The 19827-nt window shown below is 48.3% G+C and overlaps 1 protein-coding gene across 20 annotated transcripts in view; it reads left to right on the top strand.

Moving 5' to 3' along the window:
* unc-13 overlaps positions 1–19827 on the top strand; it is a 1383522-nt gene that overhangs the window by 1157076 nt on the left and 206619 nt on the right. For 17 of the 20 annotated variants that reach the window (XM_070092069.1, XM_070092068.1, XM_070092067.1 and 14 more), the window contains 2 exons: positions 14305–14345; positions 17740–17754. In XM_070092069.1, coding sequence (XP_069948170.1) covers positions 14305–14345; positions 17740–17754 — 56 coding nt within the window. The remainder of the gene's footprint in view (positions 1–14304; positions 14346–17739; positions 17755–19827) is intronic. The other 3 variants (XM_070092059.1, XM_070092053.1, XM_070092051.1) reach the window with 1 other exon arrangement.

Below are 19827 nucleotides of genomic sequence, written 5' to 3'. Positions count from 1 at the left end.
AGTGAAACTAAGACGTTTAAAAATAATCCGAAGACTTATTAACATGTTGAAGAAATCTTAAGAGTAACATCTCAAGAAGTTTTAGGTAGTCAAGTGTGTTGGGAGGCGAGAGTATTGTTTGTAGTGTTGTGGGACGATTATATGAACTGTGTGTGAATGGTAGTGTTGTTGTTCTGTTCTGATCAATGGTAGTGTTGTTGTTCTGTTCTGATGAATGGTAGTGTTGTTGTTCTGTACTGATGAATGGTAGTGTTGTTGTTCTGTACTGATGAATGGTAGTGTTGTTGTTCTGTACTGATCAATGGTAGTGTTGTTGTTCTGTACTGATGAATGGTAGTGTTGTTGTTCTGTACTGATCAATGGTAGTGTTGTTGTTCTGTACTGATGAATGGTAGTGTTGTTGTTCTGTACTGATCAATGGTAGTGTTGTTGTTCTGTACTGATGAATGGTAGTGTTGTTGTTCTGTACTGATCAATGGTAGTGTTGTTGTTCTGTACTGATCAATGGTAGTGTTGTTGTTCTGTACTGATGAATGGTAGTGTTGTTGTTCTGTACTGATGAATGGTAGTGTTGTTGTTCTGTACTGATGAATGGTAGTGTTGTTGTTCTGTACTGATCAATGGTAGTGTTGTTGTTCTGTACTGATCAATGGTAGTGTTGTTGTTCTGTACTGATGAATGGTAGTGTTGTTGTTCTGTACTGATGAATGGTAGTGTTGTTGTTCTGTACTGATGAATGGTAGTGTTGTTGTTCTATACTGGTATAATCTGAATGTTGTTCCTTCCTTCTTAAAGTGGCTGTGACTTGGATCTGACTACCGGCCAGTGGCTTAGGCCGGTAGGTGACTTGGACCTGCTACAGTGTTCCTTATTTCTTATGTTCTTGCGTAAACGGAATGCAAACACGAACCGAGTGTTCTAAACCAGGGGTGGGTGGGGGTGGGGGTGGGGGGACCTGCAGTCTTCTAGGGTATGAATGAATTATTAGATTAGAACTAAATTTAATGATGCCTTCCAGCGTATAAAGGTTCCTCACCCCTGGACTAAACTATGAAATAAAGACACCGGAATTGTTCACTAGTGAAATATGCTAAGGACGAAACCTTGTTTTAGATCTGCCTTTTTTTTTTTATCCTTTGTAGAGTGGCAGACATGGTAGGGTGAACCTTTATTACAGACGTTTCGCCCATGACTTAATAAAGTTCTACCCAGCGTGAAACGTTGGTTACGATGACGGTCTTCTCTAAGAGGTGTATATTAGTGTGATATGGGATCATGCTACATCATGTGACTGTGTGACTTAAGAAATCGTAATGACACGATTGCAAACAAACCATACCCCCGGCCGGGATTGAACCCGCGGTCATAGAGTCTCAAAACTCCAGCCCGTCGCGTTAGCCACTAGACCAGCTAGCCACAATAAGATTCATCCAACTAGGTATATTTCTACCTAATTGGATGAATCTTATTGTGGCTAGCTGGTCTAGTGGCTAACGCGACGGGCTGGAGTTTTGAGACTCTATGACCGCGGGTTCAATCCCGGCCGGGGGTATGGTTTGTGACTGTGTGACGTGTGTGGTATGATTGACGAGGTGGGTCTGCAGGGTAAACAGGGTTATTGCTCGCCAGGGGCATTGACCCCTGCTGTGTGTGTGTGTGTGTCTGCCGGATGTTTGACCTTTCCTGCTGGAGGTTCCTGACGGAAGCTTCCTCAACCCCTGGTGGTTCATAGAGATATATCTCTCCGTCACCGATGTAGTGTGTTGATACTGACGGGTGTCTGGTGAGAGGTATTAAACCTCGTGTAGTACTGGGGTATTGAGTGACCATTACCTGGTGATGTGAGAGGTATTCAACTTCGTGTAGTACTGGGGTATTGAGTGACCAGTACCTGGTGATGTGAGAGGTATTCAACTTCGTGTAGTACTGGGGTATTGAGTGACCAGTACCTGGTGATGTGAGAAGTATTCAACTTCGTGTAGTACTGGGGTATTGAGTGACCAGTACCTGGTGATGTGAGAGGTATTCAACTTCGTGTAGTACTGGGGTATTGAGTGACCAGTACCTGGTGAAGTGAGAGGTATCAACTTCACATTGTGCAGGAGTATTGAGTCACCTCGTGTGGTGCTGGAGTGCAATGTCGCGTTATATCTGGTCACTCGTCTAATGGGAACTATGTGTTTGCAGGTCCTCCTGCTGGAGGCTGGCAGACCCACTCGCTCCTAGTCAAGGTCTTGACGCTAGAAATTAAAGCTTTGAAGTCCTTAAGGTCTTCCAGTTGAAATTTAAGCTGGGAAGTACTTGAGGTCTTCTAAATGAAATTTTAGCTTCTAAAATCTTGAAGTTTTTAAAATGAGTCTTCAGGCTTGGAATATAAGCCTCGAGATCCTATTAAGCTTCAAGATGAGAGATTCTTCAAGCTTGCAGTTCAAGCTTTGTGGTCCTCGAGGTGTTCAAATGCATTAGTCTCGGAAGTGATAAAGCTTGAGGGTGTTAATGTGAATTTTGCGAGGATTTTGAAGCCCCTGGGTAGAGAGGTCTTGAAACCTCATGGTATTTCAGATCTGGGGGCTTTCGGGCTCTCCTTGAATTTTGGAAGTAACGCTGACCGTTTTACTCTTGTTTGATATTTCTGTTGCTACAGTTTCCCTTACGTTCTTTCAGTGTGTGCGTGTGCGTGTGCGTGTGCGTGTGTGTGTGCGTGTGTGTGCGTGTGTGTGTGCGTGTGTGTGTGGGGGGGGGAAACCTGGCAAAAGGCGGAAAATGTTGAAATTGAATGTGTCAGGAAGTCAGTCCATTCTGAAACCTCTTTGTATTGGCGACAATGCAGATTGAAGAGTCTTCGTGTTGGTAACAGTGAAGTCTGGAGCCTATTAGTCTTGGTAACAGTGGAGTCTGGAGCCTATTAGTCTTGGCAACAGTGGAGTCTGGAGCCTATTAGTCTTGGCAACAGTGAAGTCTGGAGCCTATTAGTCTTGGCATCAGTGAAGTCTGGAGCCTATTAGTCTTGGTAACAGTGGAGTCTGGAGCCTATTAGTCTTGGCAACAGTGGAGTCTGGAGCCTATCTGTAGGTTCTAGTCACTACTGAAGGTTCTGGTCACCTCTTTACGGTGATACACTCACTCCACCACTGGCTGGTTGATACACCCCACCACTTGCTGGCTGGCTGGTTGATACACTCCACCACTTGCAGGCTGGCTGGATGATACACTCCACCACTGGCTGGCTGACTGGTTGATACACTCCACCACTGGCTGGCTGGCTGGTTGATACACTCCACCGCTGGCTGGTTGATACACTACACCACTTGCTGGCTGACTGGTTGATACACTCCACCACTGGCTGGCTGGCTGGTTGATACACTCCACCACTGGCTGACTGGCTGATTGATACACTCCACCACTTGCTGGCTGGCTGGTTGAAACTCTCCACCACTGGCTGGCTGACTGGTTGATACACTCCACCACTTGCTGGCTGGCTGGTTGATACACTCCAAAACAGGCTGGCTGGTTGATACACTCCACCACAGGCTGGCTGGCTGGTTGATACACTCCACCACAGGCTGGCTAGCTGGTTGATACACTCCACCACTGGCTGGTTGATACACTCCACCACTGGCTGGTTGATACACTCCACCACTGTCTGGCTGGCTGGTTGATGCACTCCATCACTGTCTGGCTGGCTGGTTGATACACTCCACCACTGGCTGGTTGATACACTCCACCACTGGCTGGTTGATACACTCCACCACTGTCTGGCTGGCTGGTTGATGCACTCCATCACTGGCTGGTTTGTACACTCCACCACTGGCTGGTTGATACACTCCACCACTGGCTGGCTGGCTGGTTGATACACTCCACCACTTGCTGGCTGGCTGGATGATACACTCCACCACTGGCTGGCTGGCTGGTTGATACACTCCACCACTTGCTGGCTGGCTGGTTGATACACTCCACCACTTGCTGGCTGGATGGTTGATACACTCCACCACTGGCTGGCTGGCTGGGTGATACACTCCAAAACAGGCTCGCTGGTTGATACACTCCACCACAGGCTGGCTGGCTGGTTGATACACTCCACCACAGGCTGGCTAGCTGGTTGATACACTCCACCACTGGCTGGTTGATACACTCCACCACTGGCTGGTTGATACACTCCACAACTGGCTGTTTGATACACTCCACCACTGTCTGGCTGGCTGGTTGATGCACTCCATCGCTGGCTGGTTTGTACACTCCACCACTGGCTGGTTGATACACTCCACCACTGGCTGGTTGGCTGGTTGATACACTACACCACTGGCTGGCTGGCTGGTTGATACACTCCACCACTGGCTGGCTCATTGGTTGATACACTCCACCACAGGCTGGCTGGCTGCTTGATACACTCCACCACTGGCTGGTTGATACACTCCACCACAGGCTGGTTGATACACTCCACCACTGGCTGGCTGACTGGTTGATACTCTCCACCACTGTCTGGCTGGCTGGTTGATACACTCCAGACAGGCTGGCTGAATGGTTGATACACTCCACCACAGGCTGCCTGACTGGTTGATACACTCCACCACCGGCTGGCTGACTGGTTGATACACTCCACCACAGACTGGCTGGCAGGTTGATACACTCCACCACAGGCTGGCTGACTGGTTGATACACTCCACCACTGGCTGGCTGACTGGTTGATACACTCCACCACAAACTGGCTGGCTGGTTGATACACTCCACCAAAGGTTGGCTGACTAGTTGATACACTCCACCACAGACTGGCTGGCTGGTTGATACACTCCACCACTTGCTGGCTGACTGGTTGATACACTCCACCAAAGGCTGGCTAGCTGGTTGATACACTCTTCCACAGGCTGGCTGGTTGATACACTCCACCACAGGCTGGCAGGCTTGTTGATACACTCCACCACAGGGTGGCTGGCTGGTTGATACACTCCACCACAGACTGGCTGCCTGGTTAATACACTCCACCACAGGCTGGCTAGCTGGTTGATACACACCACCACTGGCTGGCTGGCTGGTTGATACACTCCACCACAGACTGGCTTCCTGGTTGATACACTCCACCACAGGCTGGCTAGCTGGTTGATACACTCCACCACTGGCTGGCTGGCTGGTTGATACACTCCACGACAGACTGGCTACCTGGTTGATACACCACCACAGGCTGGCTGGCTAGCTGGCTGGCTGGTTGATACACTTCACCACACGCTGGCTGGCTGGTTGATACACTCCACCACAGACTGGCTTGCTGGTTGATACACTCCACCACTGGCTGGTTGATACACTCCACCACTGGCTGGCTGGTTGATACACTCCACCACTGGCTGACTGGCTTGTTGATACACTCCACCACTGGCTGGCTGGTTGATACACTCTACCACTGGCTGGCTGGCTGGTTGATACACTCCACCACAGGCTGGCTGGCTGGTTGGTACGCTCCACCGCTGGCTGGCTGGCTGGTTGATACACTCCACCACTGGCTGGTTGATACACTCCACCACTGGCTGGCTGGCTGGTTGATATACTCCACCACTGGCTGGCTGGCTGGTTGATATACTCCACCACTGGCTGGCTGGCTTGTTGATACACTCCACCACTGGCAGGTTGATACACTCCACCACTGGCTGGCTGGTTGATACACTCCACCACTGGCTGGCTGGCTGGTTGATACACTCCACCACAGGCTGACTGGCTGGTTGGTACGCTCCACCACTGGCTGGCTGGCTGGTTGATACACTCCACCACTGGCTGGTTGATACACTCCACCACTGGCTGGCTGGCTAGCTGGTTGATGCACTCCACTGGCTGGCTGGCTGGTTGATACACTCCACCACTGGCTGGCTGGCTGGTTGATACACTCCACCACTGGCTGGCTGGCTGGTTGATACACTCCACCACTGGCTGGCTGGCTGGTTGATACACTCCACCACTGGCTGGCTGGTTGATACACTCCACCACAGACTGGCTGGCTGGTTGATACACTCCATCACTGGCTAGCTGGCTGGTTGATACACTCCACCACTGGCTGACTGGCTGATTGATACACTCCACCACTTGCTGGCTGGCTGGTTGATGCACTCCACCACTGGCTGGCTGACTGGTTGATACACTCCACCACAGGCTGGCTAGCTGGTTGATACACTCCACCACTGGCTGGTTGATACACTCCACCACTGGCTGGTTTGTACACTCCACCACTTGCTGGCTGGCTGGTTGATACACTCCACCACTTGCTGGCTGGCTGGATGATACACTCCACCACTGGCTGGCTGGCTGGTTGATACACTCCACCACTTGCTGGCTGGCTGGTTGATACACTCCACCACTTGCTGGCTGGATGGTTGATACACTCCACCACTGGCTGGCTGGCTGGGTGATACACTCCAAAACAGGCTCGCTGGTTGATACACTCCACCACAGGCTGGCTGGCTGGTTGATACACTCCACCACAGGCTGGCTAGCTGGTTGATACACTCCACCACTGGCTGGTTGATACACTCCACCACTGGCTGGTTGATACACTCCACAACTGGCTGTTTGATACACTCCACCACTGTCTGGCTGGCTGGTTGATGCACTCCATCGCTGGCTGGTTTGTACACTCCACCACTGGCTGGTTGATACACTCCACCACTGGCTGGCTGGCTGGTTGATACACTACACCACTGGCTGGCTGGCTGGTTGATACACTCCACCACTGGCTGGCTCATTGGTTGATACACTCCACCACAGGCTGGCTGGCTGCTTGATAAACTCCACCACTGGCTGGTTGATACACTCCACCACAGGCTGGTTGATACACTCCACCACTGGCTGGCTGACTGGTTGATACTCTCCACCACTGTCTGGCTGGCTGGTTGATACACTCCACCACAGGCTGGCTGAATGGTTGATACACTCCACCACAGGCTGCCTGACTGGTTGATACACTCCACCACCGGCTGGCTGACTGGTTGATACACTCCACCACAGACTGGCTGGCAGGTTGATACACTCCACCACAGCCTGGCTGACTGGTTGATACACTCCACCACAGGCTGGCTGACTGGTTGATACACTCCACCACAAACTGGCTGGCTGGTTGATACACTCCACCAAAGGTTGGCTGACTAGTTGATACACTCCACCACAGGCTGGCTGGCTGGTTGATACACTCCACCACTTGCTGGCTGACTGGTTGATACACTCCACCAAAGGCTGGCTAGCTGGTTGATACACTCTTCCACAGGCTGGCTGGTTGATACACTCCACCACAGGCTGGCAGGCTTGTTGATACACTCCACCACAGGGTGACTGGCTGGTTGATACACTCCACCACAGACTGGCTGGCTGGTTGATACACTCCACCACAGGCTGGCTAGCTGGTTGATACACACCACCACTGGCTGGCTGGCTGGTTGATACACTCCACCACAGACTGGCTTGCTGGTTGATACACTCCACCACAGGCTGGCTAGCTGGTTGATACACTCCACCACTGGCTGGCTGGCTGGTTGATACACTCCACGACAGACTGGCTACCTGGTTGATACACCACCACAGGCTGGCTGGCTAGCTGGCTGGCTGGTTGATACACTTCACCACACGCTGGCTGGCTGGTTGATACACTCCACCACAGACTGGCTTGCTGGTTGATACACTCCACCACTGGCTGGTTGATACACTCCACCACTGGCTGGCTGGCTGGTTGATACACTCCACCACTGGCTGACTGGCTTGTTGATACACTCCACCACTGGCTGGCTGGTTGATACACTCTACCACTGGCTGGCTGGCTGGTTGATACACTCCACCACAGGCTGGCTGGCTGGTTGGTACGCTCCACCGCTGGCTGGCTGGCTGGTTGATACACTCCACCACTGGCTGGTTGATACACTCCACCACTGGCTGGCTGGCTAGCTGGTTGATACACTCCACTGGCTGGCTGGCTGGTTGATACACTCCACCACTGGCTGGCTGGCTGGTTGATATACTCCACAACTGGCTGGCTGACTGGTTGATACTCTCCACCACTGTCTGGCTGGCTGGTTGATACACTCCACCACAGGCTGGCTGAATGGTTGATACACTCCACCACAGGCTGCCTGACTGGTTGATACACTCCACCACCGGCTGGCTGACTGGTTGATACACTCCACCACAGACTGGCTGGCAGGTTGATACACTCCACCACAGGCTGGCTGACTGGTTGATACACTCCACCACAGGCTGGCTGACTGGTTGATACACTCCACCACAAACTGGCTGGCTGGTTGATACACTCCACCAAAGGTTGGCTGACTAGTTGATACACTCCACCACAGACTGGCTGGCTGGTTGATACACTCCACCACTTGCTGGCTGACTGGTTGATACACTCCACCAAAGGCTGGCTAGCTGGTTGATACACTCTTCCACAGGCTGGCTGATTGATACACTCCACCACAGGCTGGCAGGCTTGTTGATACACTCCACCACAGGGTGACTGGCTGGTTGATACACTCCACCACAGACTGGCTGGCTGGTTGATACACTCCACCACAGGCTGGCTAGCTGGTTGATACACACCACCACTGGCTGGCTGGCTGGTTGATACACTCCACCACAGACTGGCTTGCTGGTTGATACACTCCACCACAGGCTGGCTAGCTGGTTGATACACTCCACCACTGGCTGGCTGGCTGGTTGATACACTCCACGACAGACTGGCTACCTGGTTGATACACCACCACAGGCTGGCTGGCTAGCTGGCTGGCTGGTTGATACACTTCACCACACGCTGGCTGGCTGGTTGATACACTCCACCACAGACTGGCTTGCTGGTTGATACACTCCACCACTGGCTGGTTGATACACTCCACCACTGGCTGGCTGGCTGGTTGATACACTCCACCACTGGCTGACTGGCTTGTTGATACACTCCACCACTGGCTGGCTGGTTGATACACTCTACCACTGGCTGGCTGGCTGGTTGATACACTCCACCACTGGCTGGTTGATACACTCCACCACTGGCTGGCTGGCTAGCTGGTTGATACACTCCACTGGCTGGCTGGCTGGTTGATACACTCCACCACTGGCTGGCTGGCTGGTTGATATACTCCACAACTGGCTGGCTGGCTGGTTGATATACTCCACCACTGGCTGGCTGGCTTGTTGATACACTCCACCACTGGCAGGTTGATACACTTCACCACTGGCTGGCTGGTTGATACACTCCACCACTGGCTGGTTGGCTGGTTGATACACTCCACCACAGGCTGACTGGCTGGTTGATACACTCCACAACTGGCTGGCTGGCTGGTTGATACACTCCACCACTGGCTGGTTGATACACTCCACCACAGGCTGGCAGGCTTGTTGATACACTCCACCACAGGGTGGCTGGCTGGTTGATACACTCCACCACAGACTGGCTGGCTGGTTGATACACTCCACCACAGGCTGGCTAGCTGGTTGATACACACCACCACTGGCTGGCTGGCTGGTTGATACACTCCACCACAGACTGGCTTGCTGGTTGATACACTCCACCACAGGCTGGCTAGCTGGTTGATACACTCGACCACTGGCTGGCTGGCTGGTTGATACACTCCACGACAGACTGGCTACCTGGTTGATACACCACCACAGGCTGGCTGGCTAGCTGGCTGGCTGTTTGATACACTTCACCACACGCTGGCTGGCTGGTTGATACACTCCACCACTGGCTGGTTGATACACTCCACCACTGGTTGGCTGGCTGGTTGATACACTCCACCACTGGCTGACCGGCTTGTTGATACACTCCACCACTGGCTGGCTGGTTGATACACTCTACCACTGGCTGGCTGGCTGGTTGATACACTCCACCACAGGCTGGCTGGCTGGTTGGTACGCTCCACCGCTGGCTGGCTGGCTGGCTGGTTGATACACTCCACCACTGGCTGGTTGATACACTCCACCACTGGCTGGCTGGCTAGCTGGTTGATACACTCCACTGGCTGGCTGGCTGGTTGATACACTCCACCACTGGCTGGCTGGCTGGTTGATATACTCCACCACTGGCTGGCTGGCTGGTTGATATACTCCACCACTGGCTGGCTGGCTTGTTGATACACTCCACCACTGGCAGGTTGATACACTCCACCACTGGCTGGCTGGTTGATACACTCCACCACTGGCTGGCTGGCTGGTTGATACACTCCACCACAGGCTGACTGGCTGGTTGGTACGCTCCACCACTGGCTGGCTGGCTGGTTGATACACTCCACCACTGGCTGGTTGATACACTCCACCACTGGCTGGCTGGCTAGCTGGTTGATGCACTCCACTGGCTGGCTGGCTGGTTGATACACTCCACCACTGGCTGGCTGGCTGGTTGATACACTCCACCACTGGCTGGCTGGCTGGTTGATACACTCCATCACTGGCTAGCTGGCTGGTTGATACACTCCACCACTGGCTGACTGGCTGGTTGATGCACTCCACCACTGGCTGGCTGGTTGATACACTCCACCACAGGCTGGTTGATACGCTCCACCACAGGCTGGCTGGTTGATACACTCCACCACTGGCTGGCTGGCTGGTTGATACACTCCACCACTGGCTGGCTGGCTAGCTGGTTGATACACTCCACCACTGGCTGGCTGGCTGGTTGATACACTCCACCACTGGCTGGCTGGCTGGTTGATACACTCCACCACTGGCTGGCTGGCTGGTTGGTACACTCCACCACTGGCTCGCTGGCTGGTTGATACACTCCACCACTGGCTGGCTGGCTGGTTGATACACTCCCCCACTCGCTGGCTGGCTGGTTGATACACTCCACCACTGGCTGGTTGATACAATGCACCACTGGCTGGTTGATACACTCCACCACTGGCTGGTTGACACACTCCACCACAGGCTGGCTGGCTGGTTGATACACTCCACCACAGGCTGGCTGGCTGGTCGATACACTCCACCACTGGCTGGCTGGCTGGTTGATACACTCCACCACTGGCTGGCTGGCTAGCTGGTTGATACACTCCACCATTGGCTGGCTGGCTGGTTGATACACTCCACCACTGGCTGGCTGGTTGATACACTCCACCACTGGCTGGCTAGCTGGTTGATACACTCAACCACTGGCTGGCTGGCTAGTTGATACACTCCACCACTGGCTGGCTGGCTGGTTGATACACTCCACCACTGGCTGGCTGGCTGGTTGATACACTCCACCACAGGCTGGCTGGCTGGTCGATACACTCCACCACTGGCTGGCTGGCTGGTTGATACACTCCACCACTGGCTGGCTGGCTAGCTGGTTGATACACTCCACCATTGGCTGGCTGGCTGGTTGATACACTCCACCACTGGCTGGCTGGTTGATACACTCCACCACTGGCTGGCTAGCTGGTTGATACACTCCACCACAGGCTGACTGGCTGGTTGATACACTCCACCACTGGCTGGCTGGCTGGTTGATACACTTCACCACTGGCTGGCTGGCTGGTTGATACACTCCACCACTGGCTGGCTGGTTGATACACTCCACCACTTGCTGGCTGGCTGGTTGATACACTTCATCACTGGCTGGTTGATACACTCCACAACTGGCTGGCTGGTTGATACACTCAACCACTGGCTGGCTGGCTAGTTGATACACTCCACCACTGGCTGGCTGGCTGGTTGATACACTCCACCACTGGCTGGCTGGCTGGTTGATACACTCCACCACTGGCTGGCTAGCTGGTTGACACACTCCACCACTGGCTGGTTGATACACTCTACCACTTGCTGGCTGGCTGGTTGATACACTCCACCACTGGCTGGTTGATACACTCCACCACTGCCTGGCTGGCTGTTTGATACACTCCACCACTGGCTGGTTGATACACTCCACCACAGGCTGGGTGGGTGTTTGATTCACTCCACCACAGGCTGGCTGGCTGGTTGATACACTCCACCACTGGCTGGCTGGCTGGTTGATACACTCCACCACTGGCTGGTTGATACACTCCACCACTCGCTGGTTGATACACTCCACCACTGGCTGGTTGATACACTCCACCACTGGTTGGCTGTCTGGTTGATACACTCCACCACTGGCTGGCTTGCTGGTTGATACACTCCTCCACTGGCTGGCTGGCTGGCTGGTTGATACACTCCACCACTGGCTGGCCGGCTGGTTGATACACTCCACCACTGGCTGGCTGGCTGGTTGATACACTCCACCACTGGCTGGCCGGCTGGTTGATACACTCCACCACTGGCTGGCTGGCTGGTTGACACACTCCACCACTGGCTGGTTGATACACTCCACCACTGGCTGGCTGGCTGGTTGATACACTCCACCACTGGCTGGCTGGCTGGTTGATACACTCCACCACTGGCTGGCTGGTTGATACACTCCACCACTGGCTGGCTGGCTGGTTGATACACTCCACTGGCTGGCTGGCTGGTTGATACACTCCACCACTGGCTGGCTGGCTGGTTGATACACTCCACCACTGGCTGGTTGATACACTCCACCACTGGTTGGCTGGCTGGTTGATACACTCCACCACTGGCTGGTTGATACACTCCACCACTGGTTGGCTGGCTGGTTGATACACTCCACCACTGGCTGGCTGGCTGGTTGATACACTCCTCCACTGGCTGGCTGGCTGGTTGATACACTCCACCACTGGCTGGCTGGCTGGTTGATACACTCCTCCACTGGCTGGCTGGTTGATGCACTCCTCCACTGGCTGGCTGGCTGGTTGATACACTCCTCCACTGGCTGGCTGGCTGCCTGGTTGATACACTCCACCACTGGCTGGCTGGCTGGTTGATACACTCCTCCACTGGCTGGCTGGCTGCCTGGTTGATACACTCCACCACTGGCTGGCTGGCTGGTTGATACACTCCTCCACTGGCTGGCTGGCTGCCTGGTTGATACACTCCACCACTGGCTGGCTGGCTGGTTGATACACTCCTCCACTGGCTGGCTGGCTGCCTGGTTGATACACTCCACCACTGGCTGGCTGGCTGGTTGATACACTCCTCCACTGGCTGGCTGGCTGCCTGGTTGATACACTCCACCACTGGCTGGCTGGCTGGTTGATGCACTTACACTCCACCACATTATCCTGCCTCAACATTTTTATTGGTTATTGGCAATCTTGCAGCCATCCAATCACAGCTAAGCTGCCGCTGCCGTCAAGGTCACCCACAAAACAATATTGCACAGCTTATTGCAAAACTTTATAAGCTTGAGGAGAGGCATGAGATCTTGCCTCTGTTTATTGATTTCAGTTTTACATAGGTGATGCTGGTGAGCAGCTCTTGATCCGGGGAATTAGAGCCATTTCCCCTTCGGGTTGTTCTGTCTTTGTATTACGCATCACTCCTCTTCCTCTGATTAAGTCTCATTATCCACCCAACACCCGTTTCCCATCCGCTGTATGATCCATACGGATTTAGCGCTTTACAGTGATTATAAGAATTATTATTAATAGTAATCATTATTATTTTAGTGGTAGTAATATTTGCAGTAGTAGTAGTAGGATTATAATAATAATAGTGTTTATATCTCTGTGTATAAATTTATATATATATAAATGTATATATATATATATATATATATATATATATATATATATATATATATATATATATATATATATATATATATATATATATATATATTATATACATATATGATATATATAATGTATTTATATACACACTACTATATATTTATATTCTCCGATGTGGGACTGTGTCAAAAGCTTTTCTGAAGTCCATATGCACATCACATGAAGCGCCGTTGTTCCAGTAAGGGCGCTTCATGTGATCGTGTTTGCTTGGACCTCGTCCTTTTTTCTGCAACATTGCAAGCTCCTCATGATGTGTTTTTGCTAGTAAAAACGCTCACTCTGAACGTGTTTGCGCGGATTTCATCCTCTTTACTGGAACATTGCAAGCTCCTGATGATATGTTGTTTGTAACACGAAAGGCCTAGTGTGTCATACACACAGTGACACATATCTGTCAGTGTGTCATATATAGTGACACATATCTGTCAGTGTGTCATATATAGTGACACATATCTGTCAGTGTGTCATGTACAGAGAGACACATATCTGTCAGTGTGTCATGCACAGAGAGACACAAATATGTCAGTATGTCATACACAGAGAGGCGCATATACATACGCCAAGAGACGTAAACATCTCAGTATACAGGTGAAACACAAACTTAAAAGACCTCTCCTACAGCCAAGATAGTTTTTTTTATATTAGTGTTAACAAAAACCAACCTACCTTTATGTTTATTCTGACTTGTGTTTTTGTTTTCTGCCCACAGCATGATCGAGGAGGTCTGGATGGCGTTGTTACCAAGCTCATGTAAGTTGTACTTCTCTTTACTTCCCCAGTTCCTAGAAACCTTCTTAAGTACAGTAACCTTCTACCTCGTTCACTCATAGTGAGCTCCTCCCTCCCTCCTCAATGATTAAATAATATAAATATGTATATATCTAAAAAAAAATTGATGATTTTTTCCCCTGTATATATATATATATATATATATATATATATATATATATATATATATATATATATATATATATATATATATATATATATATATATATATATATATTCCCTTAAGTGATAATATTTATTGTCTTTTTTTCAGTAGTTCATTTTTAACTTCAGTAATCCGTAGCCTGTATAAGTTAGTATGGAATTATCAGGAATTATTATTCAAACCTCACAATAAATAGTAAATAAAATAAATTATGCATATGGCAATATATATATATATATATATATATATATATATATATATATATATATATATATATATATATATATATATATATATATATCACAAGCACTAACTCATTGAAATATGTACTTGACATGCATTATCAGAAACTTTTTTTTTTTAGTTTTCACAATTACTCACATCATATGCATGAAATTTAATGCATCATGAAATCTAATATGATGCTTGGATGCTTCTTCTCTACTGGAAAGAGATGTACAGTTACCGTCTCATCTGAGGCTATCTTACCTCTTATATGTGGGAGTTGTTCACTACATAAGTGAAGCTCACCTCTCACTCTCCCTGTGTTCACCCCTGTTGGTGCTCCCTCCACTTTCTCAGCAGTGGTTATCTGTGCTCTCTACACCATGTGTTATCTATACCATGTGTTATCTACACCATGTGTTATCTACACTATGTGTTATCTACACCATGTGCTCTCTGCAACATGTGCTCTTTACACCACATTCACTTTGAAATGTTTCTTGGCCTTGAAAAGTCCTTAATTCACTGTTGAGAAAAACATTAAGACGTGTACAGTATAATGTATACTGCACTGTCACACATTGTACAACACACACACACACACACACACACACACACACACACACACACACACACACACACACACACACAAGTGTCAAGTTGTCAAAAGTATTGGATAAAAACATTCGAGCAAAGTTGCGTCAACACGTTGAGAATAAAAAAAACAAACTATCTATCAAATAGTTTTGGTTCCGGACAACAAAATCAAGTGTGCCGATTCCCTTCATTTATTATAACATAGTTACGGAAATTGCTGAAGCATGAAATGGATGAGCAGATTGCATTTACTTAAACTGTAAGAAATTCTTTGATGGTGTCATCCGTGACAGATTAATTTGAAAACTTCAAACATTTAGGAGGAATGGAAGGTGAAACGAATAGTTATAAGAGGAAAAGATGTCTGCACGGACAGACGTCATTATTCGGGTGCCATAAGTATCTGTACTTGCTCCAATAATGTTTTTAATTTACATGAGCGATTTACCAGGAGCAATAAACATTATATAAATGTTTCTAGTTGATGTAAAAATCTCATATTAAAAAACCGATGGGTAACCTTCACAAGATGATCCGGATAAATTGGCTAAATAGATTAATAGATGGATCATGGAATTTAATGTAGATAAATGTCATGTATTGGAGACGGGAAAGAGAGAAATCAGGCCATCTGAAAAATATAGACTGTGACAAGATTTCGAAAGTATCATCGTCGAATTTTCAAATATATGAATGGAGAAATGTTTAAAAAGGCTGTTTATAACTTATATTAGAGGAAAAATGGCTGGTTTGTGTGGTGGTGGCCAGACTTTGAAGAAACATGGAGAATATTTGGTGGAAAATGTCCAGAGATGAGTTTTAAAATGGCTGCCAGAGTTAAGAAGTATAAGTTCTGATAAAAGGTTGAAGACACTTAAAATGGCCGCGCTGGATGACGGCAGGCAAGGAGACGTGATAACTTACCGTATTTTCCCGCATATAAGGCGCACGACAATATTATTATAACGGTAAATCAGTAATGATATTCAAAGGCTAATTACCCTCTTATTTTACCCTAAAATGCAACCCAAAGCCTACCCTTGACTCTGACCTTGAGTATATAAGGCGCAGGTTGATTTCCAAATCTTTTTGTGTGAGGAAAAATGTGCGCCTTATATGTCGGAAAATACGGTACATATTAATCTGTAAAAGGACATAAAAGATTACATAAAGGGGAGAGGTTTTTGTTCCGGATACAGGGATAACAAGAGGACACAGTTATTAGTTGAGGAAACAGTGGAGAGTGGAATGGATAACAGGAGTTTTCCTTGCAATAAAAGGAGTAACTGACAGATGGAATGAATTAAAAGAAAAAGTTTTAAATGGCACAGCCAGTGGAAATTTTAAAGAATTATGTGATGAGCAAATTATTGAAAACCGGGACACCACGAGCATAACTCTGCTACGACACACACACACACACACACACACACACACACACACACACACACTAATCATCATCACCTCAACACCGGTGAGAGTACCTGAACAGTGAGATAAGTACGACATGCCTCTAGCTTCATCTCAGTGGAGGCTGACCTCATGAGTGGCACTCATCACTTAGAATGCCACTTAGTGGGTGCTCGCTCTGAAGCCAGACCAGAGCGTGGAGGCCCCCAGGCACCCATCACACAAGTGCCATAGCCACAGCCTACAGTATGACTCATTCCTATACATTTTTTAAGCCTAATTTGTTTACTCTTGTCCAGTCTCAATGGGTTTTATGTCTCACAGTGTGACCTATTTTTATTTCATTCATACATTTTTATATTTACGCATTTTGTGTATAATTATAAGTTATATATGTATATATATATATAAAGTGATACATTGTATATATTATAATTTTAATACATTGCATCCATTTCATTGATTATTGTGCCTTGTTTATATAGAGATAATTCTCATGTATTATACCTTTTTTTCCCTTAACCAGATCTAATATCTCCAAGTAATTATCCTCCTCCTTTGTCTAGATATCCATTCTCCTCTGTTCACCTCACTAACTCCTCCTATTTTCACTACTTCCTTTCCCATGTCCCATAACCCGTTTTATACAATCTGTCAATAATCTAATATGTCCATTATCCTTTCCTTGATCCTCCCCTCTCTTTCTCTCTGTGTCTTCTCCTTCCCTACCTTTCCCCCCTTATCCCTTCATTTGTCTTCGTCTGCTCCCTTCACCCCTCCTCAACTCCTCCCTGTGTCCCGTGTCCTCCCTTACTGTCCCTCTGTTTATCATCTGTGTAGCCTGCTGTACATATGCCTGTGTGTATTTTATATTCCTCCTCTTACTCACATTAGTTTTTTCAGGATCATTCTCGCCTCTTAAATTTCTCCTATATTATTATTCTTGTTCTCTTATATGACTGTCTGCGTCCCCTTAAGGGTCATCTTGGCCAGGTGGGTAACTTAATGCTCGGTGGTAAAGGTTTGACGAAGCGTAGCTCAAAGCCTTTGTATCGCAGGTCCCTTGTAAGCGTAACTGTTGAATGTAACCTCGGCTGCTTGTCAAAGCAGGTGCCTTGTAAGTGTAACTCTTGTGTCTAACCTCAGGTACTTGTATCGCAGGTCCCCCTGTAACAGTAACTCTTGTATGTAGCCTCACAGGTACTCTTAAGTGCAGGTTCCCTCTAAAAGTAACACTTTTATGTAAGATCAGGTTCTCGTAAGTGCAAAATCCTTGTGACGGTAACTTTTGTGTGTAACCTCAGGCACTTACAAGTGCAAGATTCCCTCTAAAGGTAACACTTGTATGTAGCCTCAAGTTGTTGCAATACAAGGTTGGTCAGTGTTATCACAGGCTCCTGCAACCGTGCAAGTTTTTAAAACCTGTTGATGTTCCATCAGTGTGTCTTGAAGACCTCCAGATATCCCTTCAGTGTGTCTTGAAGACCTCCAGATATCCCTTCAATGCGTCTTGAAGACCTCCTGTTATCCCTTCAGTGTGTCTTTAAGACCTCCAGATATCCCTTCAGTGTGTCTTTAAGACCTCCAGATATCCCTTCAGTGTGTCTTTAAGACCTCCAGATATCCCTTCAGTGTGTCTTGAAGACCTCCAGATATCCCTTCAATGCGTCTTGAAGACCTCCAGATATCCCTTCATTGTGTCTTGAAGACCTCCAGATATCCCTTCATTGTGTCTTGAAGACCTCCAGATATCCCTTCATTGTGTCTTGAAGACCTCCAGATATCCCTTCATTGTGTCTTGAAGACCTCCAGATATCCTTTCATTGTGTCTTTAAGACCTCCAGATATCCCTTCAGTGTGTCTTGAAGACCTCCAGATATCCCTTCATTGTGTCTTTAAGACCTCCAGATATCCCTTCATTGTGTCTTTAAGACCTCCAGATATCCCTTCATTGTGTCTTGAAGACCTCCAGATATCCGTTCACTGTGTCTTGAAGACCTTCAGATATCCCCCACTGTGTCTTTAAGACCTCTCGATGTCTGATCACCTCTGGATGCCCTATCACTGTGTGTAAGAATTCCATTTTGTGTATTTTCCCAAAGATATCAACACGTTATTCACACACATTTCCTTAATATTAACTAGCTTGTATTTTTAATCATTTTTTGCCCGTTTTCAGAATTTTTCACCTGGACCTACATTGGAACGAGCCTTTCTGCTCTCTTTTACTTAAGCTACGTTTTATTTTTTCTTCTCTGGTGTCTGATGCACCTTCGCTTGATCTTGCGTAGGTACGATTTATGAGCGCGGGGCCGTCATTCGACCACGACCAGCCTCTGGAGATTGTTTTTCCTGGCGAACAAAACTGCCCTATTTTGCAGGTTTCTCGTCACTATCCTCCCTCTGTCTGCTTCTCTCTCTCTGTCTATCTGTCTGTCTGTCTCTCTCTAATCTCTCACTGAATATACAGCGAAAAGAATTTGAAGAGAACACTTTAAAAGAGGACGTTTCGGTCTGTGCCGGACGAACCCAAACGTCATCTGATGTTTCCTCTCTAACTCAGAGGTTAGTTATTAACTGCTCCAGCCAGGGTAGCGTGACTTCTCATTTAACATCTTAGAACTCTACAATATAAACTTTGCTAACATAATCACGTCACGTTCTAGCCTGTTAGTGGCTGCGTTTAGCGGACGAAAGATCGAGCCTCCACCATTCCTTGTGCTGAATAACCTATGCGGGTTTAGCTTTGATTTCTTCTTCTTCTTCTTCTTCTTCTTCTAATAATAATAATAATAAATCTGTGTTTTTTAAAATGCTGTTTCTGGCACCTTGGATTCTCTTCACTCTTGAACTCTCTTACCTCTTTCAGATCCTCTTATTTTAGGTTCAAGTATTATTAACAGTTAAGCTAATACCCTTCAGAAAGTCTGACTTTAGCTCAATAATTCTTTTTTTTTTTTTTAGCGTAGACCTTCCCCCCCCCCCTTCGTGTAGCTTAGGTGTGTTCCAGTAAGTCTTCCTCTTCCTCCAGGTTGATTTACTCAGTCTTGCTTATCTCCACATTCT

The sequence above is a fragment of the Cherax quadricarinatus genome, chromosome 38 (genome assembly GCF_038502225.1).
Source record: "Cherax quadricarinatus isolate ZL_2023a chromosome 38, ASM3850222v1, whole genome shotgun sequence".
NCBI classification, from domain to species: Eukaryota; Metazoa; Arthropoda; class Malacostraca; order Decapoda; family Parastacidae; genus Cherax; species Cherax quadricarinatus.
This window is presented reverse-complemented; position numbering and strand designations above follow the sequence as displayed.